The following is an 11,582-nucleotide window of genomic DNA, read 5'->3' on the forward strand; positions in this document are numbered from 1 at the left end:
CGCGCACTCTCCACTCACAATAAATTATAACATGTAACTACATTAATTTTCAATAAAAAGAACTACTGCAGCGGTTCAATCGGTGTCTTAATTGCCACCTATCACCTCCCATCGCCAAACTATTTACATCTGCTGGTTCCCCACTGTCATCGGCTTGGTTAGATGTTTGTTATTGATATATGCGAGTGAACGGTAAATGAGACTTTACCGGCCGTTAGCTCCCCGTCGAGATCCACCAGTATGTGCTGCCCTTCGCCACCGTTACGCCAGTGTCACCAGAATGTTTTAAAGTTTTGGTAATAATGATTGAATAAATAAATAGATAAATAGGCCCATACAGTTCAGTTTTCAAAATATGAAAATAATAATTTGTCTTTATTTAAGGTGACCAGACGTCCTTTTTTGCGCTCTCGCAGCATTCCTAAATGAACAAAAATTTCCGAGATAATATTTTTTTCTTTTTAGTGTCCTTTGATATTAATAAAATCTGGGCACCTTACTTTATTAAGCAATGGTTGTTTATGTTAATAAATTGTCTATATGAATTTGCGTTTTCGCAGAATAGCTCGCCCGAGTGCCGACTTTTCCTTCCGATTTACACTGAGCGAAACGCTGCGCGAAACAGGTGCGAAAAAAGGTGAGCCGTCAGTTTGGGCGAGTCTGTCGAGAATGCTGTATTTGACCAAAGAAAGAAAATAAAACGAAATCAATGCTGGTGGAGTCTATATGATCCCATCAGATTTGGAATCCCATAAAAACGTATGATTTGCATACGATTCGACGAGGCGGATTATATATAAAATACTCCTAATTAATTTTCTCGCGCGCATAAAGTATTGACACGTTCATACTACGCGCAACAGGGACAGCGAGTCTCTTTGATGTGCGTAGTTTCGTAGTTTCGGGGTGGAGATCTTAACTCGCAAAATAGTTGCGCGAGTAGTTGCGCGCAGTGTAAGCGCAACTTAAGATATAACTATGTTCGGTCTTACTCTACGAACTTTTACCAATAGCACACATTTTGTTATTTATATTTTACCTAATATCTATATACAATTTAGTGCTTTTATTACTTTCTTTAATATCATTGCAATTAACGAATATTTATAATATTTTTAATTTAGTTATGTAATGTTTTTTTTTGCTGGCAACAAATTTGACAGTTTTGATTTGACATCCGGTGTTCGTGCACCATAACCACATATTCCAACTATGATAAATCGACAAGGATAAACAGTAATAAATCGACAAGGATAAACAGTAATAAATCGACAAGGATAAACAGTAATAAATCGACAAGGATAAACAGTAATTCAAAATGGTTATTGTAGCTGGAGGTGGTATTGGTGGCTTATCAGCAGCGTACTATTTAGCTCAGAAATATGGCCATACAAACATAAAATGTATACTATTGGAAGCCAGCAAGAGATGTGGCGGGTGGTTAAATTCGACTCAAAACTCCGAATATCTGTTCGAAATAGGCCCCAGAACAATCAGGCCGAAAGGGCGTAATGGTATGAACACACTCAATCTATTGGAAGACATTGGATTGTCGAACAAAATAGCTCACATGAAACCCGATCATCCAGCAGCGTTGAATCGTTTGATTTACGCCAATAAGAAACTGAACGTATTACCTTCGTCTATATTCGGAGCTTTTATCAAAACGCCACCTTTTTCTGCATCCTTTGCTAGATATTTTTTGAACGACCTATTTGCAAAGAAAAAGGATTTGAAGGATGACTCTCTATATAATTTTGTCCATCGGAGATTTAGTCAAGAGGTAGCCGATTACGCTATGAGTCCAGTGCTTTGCGGCATATGTGCCGGCGACGCTAAAGAAATATCTGTGAAACTTCTTATGAAGGATTATTTCGAGTACGAACAAATGTACGGTGGTGTTATTAAAGGCTCAATAAAACATAAAAAAGTAATTGAAAATTATGAACTCAGCGGTTTAGCACAAATAGCTGCTCTCGAACAATGGAGTATTTATACATTAGAGGGCGGTTTAGAACAACTGGCTATTAGATTAGGCGTAATGTTAGACGCATGCGGCGTTCAAACGTTAAAAGAACATAAAATAGAGCAGATATCATTTCACGACGATAATAAAAAAGTATGCGTTAAAATCAACGATGATTGCACTTTCTCTTCGGAGCATTTATTCAGCTGTATTCCGGCATATGAATTAGCGCCTTTATTAAAGAAGAATCATCCGCAATTATCTGATGAATTGGAACAGATTCCATTTGTGGATGTAGCCGTTGTTAATTTGCAATTTAAATCGGCAAAATTGCAACATCAAGCTTTTGGATTTTTGATTCCGCCACTTGAAAAAGTACCGATTCTCGGAGTGATCTTTGATTCTTGTTGCTTTCCGGAATTTCACCAAGGTACAGTTTTAACGGCCATGATGGGCGGTAGATGGTTCAAAGAGTACTTTGGCGACAATCCAACGGAAGAGATTTTTTTGGAAGTAGCTTTAAAGCACATCAAAGATATATTAGGAATAGACGAAAAACCTGACAATTTTAAAGTTAGTATTTTAAGGAAATGTATTCCTCAATACTTAGTCGGTCATTACGAGAGAGTTGAAAGGATTCGGGAATATATAAAAGAGAATAAGCTTCCAATTTCGCTCTGTGGTAGTTCTTATGACGGCGTTGGAATAAATGACGCCATACTATCTTCAAAGTTAGCAGTCGATAATATTAATTTAGTAGAATAATTTAACATTGTTTATATATGTATATTTTATAGGCACTTTTATTTTGGAAAATTAAAGATGTATACTATATGAATTTTATTTTATTTTAAATATATGAATTCATACATAAAATTAATAAGCTGAGGCACTTAGCCAATAATGTATTATTATAAAAATAATAAATAATTTTAAACAGCTCTCATACTATAGCAATAAAGCTTTTAATATAATTATATTAGAATATATTGATAAATTTAATTAATATATATAATATTGAAGCTATTTGTGCAAATATGTGGGAATGATAATTTTTTAAATTTTAGCTGCAATTATTATTACTGATATAGATTAAGCTCAATTAACAAGTTTTCCCAATTGCAAATAGACTTGGAGATGAACATCATGTGTAGAAGGAAGACGCGGAGTACTCGCCACAGTGTTTGTATAAGTGAAAGATAGGTCGAAGGTTGCACAAACGTCATCACCGACAGATAGAGATTCATTAGGTGTCACTTCTGCGTTCATTGCCAGTTTATTCGACTTTCTCCAGGCGACCACCCTAAATGAAAAAAAGTATTACATTATTAGACAAAATATTTATGTAATAATTTCAACACACTTACTTAGGATCGTCATTGAAATTTTGAGTATCTTCTATGTATTCAGACGCATCGTCTCGCAAAGGTAAGCTTAGCAAATCTGTAGGCAGCACTATTTTTGCTGTGCAGTTGATATCCATTTTAGCAAACTTGTTATCCATCTGTAACAGAATGAACGATTTTTATTAATATGTAACACAGAATTTTAATTTACACGATTTTCTATTTGATGTATTGTCTGCTACAGGTCTTTATGGGCCTTGAATCTGAAAATCAATGTGGCTGATAATAAGGAGTAAGTGGAGATCTTGGATTATTGCAATCGTTGAGCATGTACTAAAAAAATCCACGTCATTTTGATTCAATTGCATATTGATAGCAGTGGTCCCTCTAGACATGTGCCTCAAAACTACACATCGTTTATCTTAGAAGAGAGTCAACATAATTTTTCGTATATATGGTTTTGTGTTGAATATCTTCTATTTTGATGAGAAGGTATAGCGTCATTTTTTGCTCACTCACAAATCAGGTTTTCAGGAAGTATCAGTGAACCCAAGTTTCACCTCTCATAACAATTTTTCCTGGCAAGTCAACTTCAGCTTCAAAACTGAATGTGGTGATTTTTTTCTTTCACAATGAGAATAGTGCTACAAATCTCGCTGTTTTGAAAATTTTTGAGTCCACTCATACACTTGCTGGTGGGATAGATGATATTCATCACTATACTGAATGTGTATCTTGAGAATCCTGAGTTTTAAAAATTACAATTTCTCTAAAGATTGTACTTATATTTAGCTCTTTTGTTATTGATAATAGCTTGTATTTTTCGGGTCAGAATTTATATTAAAAGGTCAGCATACGTCGGTCAGAATAAACATTAGATGGTCAGAATTTATATTAAATGGTAAGAATTATTTTGACAAATGGTCAGAATAATTTTTTCAATTGCCAATAGTGTTGTTATTGCCCTAACACCGAAGATTGGTACAACTGGACGATTTCTAAAATAAATGATTTATTGCTCATTTATATTTATAATATTTTATTAATATCAATTTTTAATTCACACGATTCAGACCATATGCTATTTTTATTCTAACCATTTGAAATTTATTCTGACCCTTATTAATATAATTAAAACCATTCATTATTTTAATTCTGATCAACGTTCCCTCTAATTTTTCTATTGTGTGTGCGGATCTTCGATGCATCTGTGCAGTGGCGGTGCGATAAATTTACACCCCCCCCCCCCCCCCATAAATACATACAATTTTTCATTAAAGTGTATATTTATTAGTCACAGTGATTTTATATAATAACAACACTAACAAAGATAATTTCTGAAATAAATAAAAAAGAAAAAAAAATATTCGTTGATATAATATAATAAATACTAAACTTTTAGAATTTTCTTTTTATTTATATTGAATCTATATATTTGTATGTTGTGTTTTTTTTTCAAAATAAACATTTATAAAAATGTAGTTTTTTCACTTTTATTCAAAATTATTCTTATTAAATTTTCAACTACGTAAAAAAATCTTTCTCCGAATTTTGTCGATTTCTATTGTACCTACTTTTTTAAACGGAATAAATATACTAATGGACCGACCCTAGGAGATTCAATGCTCCAAAGCAAAAACACTAGAAAGTAGGTAATTAATTTTATGAAAATTGCATAATATTCTTACCCAATCGCTTGGCACTATATCACATTGGGGTTCAGCCAGTCAACCAATTTGTTGCACAATTTAGAACACAATATATATTTTATGAATTAGTGTATTGAAAAGATTATATTATTATTACAAGTGTTTATTATTAATATTATTATTAGTGTATTGAAAATATTATATTATTATACAATGAACATATAAATTATTTATTATTTTTTTTCAATAATTATTTTTTCTCTCTTCTGTCCGTTCTATCGACCCAATATTTATAAACCACATTTAAATCAACATTTTCCCCGGATGAAATGTATGACTTTATTCGTAGTAAACATTCTAAATGTTCTACTTCCATTCTATTTCTTGATCTTGATTTAATTGCATTCATTAAACTAAATCCTCGTTCACATTCAGCGCTTGATGCCTGAAAGGTTCCACAAATATCTAGTAAAACTGATATACAATCAAATTGATCTGGATCACTATGTGCAAAGGTTAATAAATCGGCAAATGTTTGAATCGAACCAGTCTTCACTTTCTCGGCAACTATAAATTTAAGATTACAATATTGTTTATGCATATTTTCGATTGTATCTTTGTCAGTAATTTGTAATAATTGAGTATATTTAAATATAAGTCTGTCTAATTGATCCTTTCCGTATTCAAACTCTTTAGCTCTTCCTATTGCGGCCTGATCGAAAGCACGCCACTCCAATAATTCTTCTTCTGGAAATCGCATTTCTAGATGATCACAGAGCAATTGGATGAATCTCAAAATCGCGGTTAAATTTATATCGCTGCTATTTAATGATAATATATTTTTCACATCTTTGCTCCAATGAACTACTTCACTTAAATATTGAGCTCTTAGTTGATTAATTTTAGCTTTTGCAAATTGAGTGGCCTCTATACTTGTTATATTGCTCCTTTGAAAATATTTGCACATTGATGATAGTTCACCCAAAACATCGTTCAAAATCATTATCGAGACGTGAATTTGAGGATCTTTCAGCATTTTCAAGCAATATTTGTTGATTGGGTCATTATACTTGTCCACTTGTTCTATGCAATAATCTATTAAGACATTATAATTACGCACAAAAGCGCTAACTGCGAAATGCCTCGATAGCCACCTAACTTCATTAATTGGTCGAAATGAAACAACATCACTTTCCATAAATTTAGATAATTCTTCAAATTGGCCTTTTTTAACAGATGACCTGCTGAACATTGTATAGGTTGTTTTTAATAAAGTTTCAATATCCTGCATTATTGAAACTTGTTTCCAGGCATCATCGATTCCTAAATCCTCTCTGTGAGCTACGCAATGTTGTTCTGTTAAGTGGTTTATTTCCCGCTTCAACATAGCTGCTACTCCATTCTTTTTTCCAAGCATTACTGCAGCTCCGTCTGATGTAAACATAACCATATTTTGTATATTTATTTCATTGTCACTATAAAATTTCTTTAGGGCTGAAAAAATGCTATTGCTATCACAAGAACACAATTTTATTATTCCCGCAAAAATAGTCTTGTAATTCATCCCATATCGATATTTGACGTACAAAATTAGTATTTTTTGTACAGATATATCCGTACTTTCATCAACAATTAATGTATGAAACCGAGACTTTCGAAATTCGTCAAAATATTCCTTTTTAATGACTGCATTAATGCATTCGACAAATTCAAACCCATAATTTTTACTTCGCCAGCTTTCGGGAATATCTGTGTATTTAGATACATGATTATGAATGTCTTGTACAGAGCACATAGAAGCGTTTATTTTTATTGCCAAAAGAACATTATCGATTAAAACTTTGACTAGATCGCAACTAGATTTTTTGCGCTCAGTGATCTCAATCCTATTCTTCCGTTCGTCAGGTGTTTCAGTCATTATTTTCAAAAGTCCACCTGTTTTCAAATTGTTCAATTTTGTAATAGCATCCCGGTGTGCTTTATGACTTAGATGTCTTTTTAAAAGAAACAGCCTCCATTCAGTCCACTTCTTTCCAGACGTGAATTCTCCTGGCATATTGGCTTCGGAACATATGATGCATTTGACACAATCATACGTCTCGGAATAAACAAATATTTCACCAATTCTTACTTTTTGTAAATGCATTGAAGATGGCATTTTTGTTTCGACGATTTCAGAGAGCCATTCCAGTTTAAATTTATCGCAGGATTTCTTCTTAATGGTCGTATTAGAAATATCACATCCACTCCTTTTCGACATTTTAAGGGGATAAGTTTTATATAATTAATAGGTAAAATTGTACTGTAACTCTGTAAGTAATTTTTCACTTGAATTGTTTGTTACGTAAACTGAACACACCTGTTGTTGTTTATTACAAAAGTTGATTATTAGTTTTGTATTATTTATAATTTAAGTAAAAAAATCACTACTTTTTAGCACGGACACTTTTACCGTTTAATTAAAAAAATATTAAAAGAATTGCGTTGTTTTCACAATAAGGACTGCTATGAGACTGAACTCATTACCGAGTGTAATGTTTCTTGCAAGTTTAAGCATGTCAAAGACTATGAAATGTAGAGGACCTAAACACTAAAATACGATCTTCTTTTCCTATACTTTGGCATGCGATAGAACGGGATGGAATAGTGATCCCGCTCGACTTAAAATTTTGCTTGACCCTCGCAATCCTTCTGAGAAATGATTCGACTCATTTCTCCGAAAGCGTGCGAAAGAATTGTGCCTGTATTGTTTCATGCATCCGAACAAAACTAAAATCTGGCAAAGGAAACTTTCTTTTATAATATTGACTGTGCGGAGGGTAAAACATGTGTGCGGAGACATTTCAGTAGGTGTGCGCGCGCACACGCGCACACCTTACAGGGAACATTGATTCTGATCGTCATATATTTTTATTCTGATCCTGAATAATATAATTATGATCGGGCTGTTGCTACAATTCTGACTGAGAATTGATTTTTATTCTGACCCAGATGATTTAAATTCTGATCATTTAATTTGTTGCCGTTGATTTGTTTATTTTGGAAATGTGACAGGCTTTTGAGGTTATTCCAAAGACTTTCTGCAGCAAATGCATACGCTTGAGGTTCTCCAAATCCATTGAAGCTAGTTGACGTAGTAGAAGTATAAGCGCCGAAGCTGTAAAACAGCAACCAACTAGGCAGCGGCATCTTCGGAAGCATCGCATTTTGTGCTATGATGTCTACCCCGTCACACGTGGGTCCCCATAAACTATATTCAGTCAAAGGAACGCCTTCCAGATCTAACGGTTAATTGTGGCACAATTATCAACGGCAACAAAGTAAATAAAAAAAAACTACGGAAATGAGTCATTTTGCTTTTAACAACGAATTAGAAATCTTGCAGAACACCTAGTATTGCACAATAGCCACTTAATTTCAAAAACCATCAATGACTTTTATACCTCATACATCCTGATTTCACACGAGTTATGGAAAAAGTCTTGATGAAATTGAATGTATTTGGAAATATTTTCCAGAAATAGTTCATTCGAGTGGATTCCAACATTGATTTTTAATTAGTATTGTTCATGCAATTCTCAAACAGGAACATAATTCTTACCCCTGTTACTTTGAAACCTTAGACCATAACGTTTCCACTCTCATGTATGAGGGTATGTTCGACACAAGCAACTACATATTCTTTTTCGACACTTTGAGCATGTACACAGTACTAAGAGTACAAAAAACTTGAAAAAGTAATCATAAATAACGACAGTGAAACTTTTGCGATTTTAATTTAACCATAATGATAAGGGAGATTAATTTTGAAACTTTCACATCCTTTAAAATTTAATCGTTTTAATTATAACTTACTTCTTGCGCTTTCAGCTTAAATTCTTCGCCTTCAACTTTTGTTTCTTGCGACGAGCTCTCAACAGCTTCACTATCACATTGTTTAAATTGGATTGTAGTATCATGTCCCGTAGGATTCGACAATTTCAAGACCAGACGAGATGATTGTCCTGCTTTTAATGGATCGCATGATATTATACGAATCTCAGGAATATGATAGCTATAAATTAAACATATATGTAAATTACCAATTTTATATACAACATAAATTATATAAAAAATACTCACTATGCGAATAGTTGTATTTTAAACTTGATAGAGCCCGGATTGTATTCCGGTTTGGTTACATTATGATCACACTGCCTGCACCTTTGTGATCTTTTAATGAAGAACTGTTTCAACGATGGAAACAGTTTTTCAACAGTCGTAGGCTGGAATTCCGGTTGAGCGAGACGTTGCTCCATACTTGTAACTTAATCAATAAAATATATAACATCTATATAAAAATAAATAAATATTTAATTAATAATATAATCCTACTGTATTTTAGATTAATATCTTTAGTGAAAATATCATCCGGTAAATCGTTAGGATCCGAAATTGCTTCAGCCGGTGAAATCTTAGATTTAGCTTCGTTCATGTTCATGTTGATTACAGTAGAACCAGACACGCGTACCCTTGCCATAGCAAAGGATAGACCGATTTTATCCTATATAAATTAGTTGTAAATAAGATGTATTATTTATATTGGGGGCATAAACTATAAATATATTACGGTCAGTGTCAAAAAATTTCCCGGGCCAGTCGCAGCCAGCTTCCTTCGCTCCCTTTCGATCTTATGTTGAGCTTCAAACATCGCCAAAGACTTATAATGCGAGTAAAGTCTTTCAATTCGTTGAGAATGTACGCTCATCTGGTCTGGCCATCCTCCAGCGGCTTAAAATTTATTTAAAAATAGTTATTTAATCATGATGGAAAAATAATAAATATATTTTAATCTTAGCATTACAGCCATAAGCTAATTACTGAACTGTTATCGGAAAATGTTGCTGTTGTTGAAAATGACTTCCATAGGATTAACCCTAGTTTTATTAGGCCAGAATTGCAAACATTTGCAACAATAGTTACCCTCATATGCATTTTATTAAAATTTGATCATATAGAAATAATGGATCCTTAATATAATTAATATTAGTAAGGACATTGTTTAACATTTTCTATTGCTCGAAGGTGGTCAATTATTATCGGAATAAATGAATATTTCACTCTCTTCACATTTAACTAAAAGCTTCAGATCAATACCATGTATGAAACACTCACCAACTGGTTGATCGGGTATTCCGACGTCCCTAGAAGTCCAACGACAGTTGAAGCAAGATAAATAGTACATTTTCTTCGGAGCCTTCGGATCCGTTTTGGGATCAGGCTTTGGCTCCTCTTTCTGCTCGCTTTTCGGATCATCTTTTGTAGAAGTTCTAGCTTGCGCAACGCTAGTAGCACGCGGAGAAAGCGTGTGGAAGCAACTAGGACATTCGGAGCAGCTACCGCAACGGTTTTTTTTGAGGCGTGCCTCCGTCGTAGGCATGTTCTCTAAGCAGTGAGCGCAATACAGCGAATCCACCTTTAAAATTGTTTTGATTTAATTTATGAAGGAATTGGAAGTGTGTCAAAAATGTTTCTAACCTCGTGAGATATGCAATAGGGGCATCGTAGTGCTAGACAATGCCTACAAAAGTAAAGATGAGTTAAGGGTCTGCGTTGACCACAACTGCAGCCGTAGCTCACTGGCGCACGCTCCACTGGATACCACATAGCGGAAGACTCCATAGCTGTCAAGATTGTGACAGGTACGGAGAATTTGATCGTAGCACCAATTAATTCGGGCATGCTCATTACAATTTTCGAAATGATAAAATGTAATTGTGTGCTTTATTTCCGTTTAATAATTAAAAAATATATTCAAAAATGTTTTATAATACAGATTAGAAACATATTTTTTTTTGAAAATTATATATTATTTTAATTTAAAATTATATAATATTTTGTAAAAATTATTCCTACGATCTCGGTGGGAACATTTTGACTAGAGAAACTTCCACTAAAGATTTCGGAATCACTTTTGAGAGCAAGAGGAGGTTCTCTCTACACATACACGACGTCTGTGATAAATGTTCCAAGATGCTCGGCTTTGTTATTTATTTATTTAGACTAAATTAAGTAAGACCATCGTGCGGATGCTGAGATGTCCTAGGCTAGAATGCAGGATGCTAGTGTGAGTTAAAAAAGACTACATCGAAAGTTTTTGTTCATTTTGGGATGCTGGTGAGAGCTAAAAAAAGGTCATCTCGGAAATTTTGTGAAACCGGGACCGATGTGTGAAACCTAGTGATGGGAAAAATTGGGAATTTTGAACTGGACGGAAAAAACCCGGGAACTTTGATAAAAAAAAATGAATTTTAGATAACAATGTGTTTTTTTTTAATAAGGAGGCTAATAAATAATAAAACAATATTATCGATTCAGTTCAGTAAGGATTAGAAAATGTAAATTAAATGTATTTAAACATAATAAAAGCTTTTATAAAATTATTTGACTGGCAAAAATCCGAATTTATTAGAAATTTATGTATATATAATAATACAATACAAAATCCTAATATTAGGGTAAATAAAAAGTAATATTGGAAATTTTTGCTCGAGGAGGATAATGGAGGACAGATTGCTGCGGGAGCTAAAAAAGGTTATTTCAGAATTTTTTGTTCAAGGAGGACAAAGGAGAACAATCCTC

The 11,582-nt window shown here is 33.6% G+C and overlaps 2 protein-coding genes across 2 annotated transcripts; one reads left to right on the forward strand and one right to left on the reverse strand.

Annotated features, from left to right (window-relative positions):
• Positions 1-1,169: 1,169 nt before the first annotated feature.
• On the forward strand, positions 1,170-2,800 carry Ppox (protoporphyrinogen oxidase). Its single transcript, XM_088205795.1, has one exon. It carries the CDS (start codon positions 1,319-1,321, stop codon positions 2,729-2,731), a length of 1,413 nt encoding a protein of 470 aa, XP_088061921.1. The 5' UTR covers positions 1,170-1,318; the 3' UTR covers positions 2,732-2,800.
• On the reverse strand, positions 2,796-10,654 carry DCTN4-p62 (dynactin subunit 4). The gene is made up of 8 exons (XM_088205794.1): positions 10,479-10,654; positions 10,116-10,416; positions 9,571-9,731; positions 9,336-9,504; positions 9,084-9,267; positions 8,817-9,015; positions 3,334-3,470; positions 2,796-3,269 (listed from the first exon to the last, which is right to left on the reverse strand). The coding sequence occupies exons 1-8, from the start codon at positions 10,620-10,622 to the stop codon at positions 3,065-3,067; spliced, it is 1,500 nt and encodes a 499-aa protein (XP_088061920.1). The 5' UTR covers positions 10,623-10,654; the 3' UTR covers positions 2,796-3,064.
• Positions 10,655-11,582: the final 928 nt, after the last annotated feature.

Source organism: Plectrocnemia conspersa, unplaced genomic scaffold (assembly GCF_051122295.1).
Source record: "Plectrocnemia conspersa isolate PC_06_02 unplaced genomic scaffold, ASM5112229v1 ptg000002l, whole genome shotgun sequence".
Classification (NCBI taxonomy): Eukaryota; Metazoa; Arthropoda; class Insecta; order Trichoptera; family Polycentropodidae; genus Plectrocnemia; species Plectrocnemia conspersa.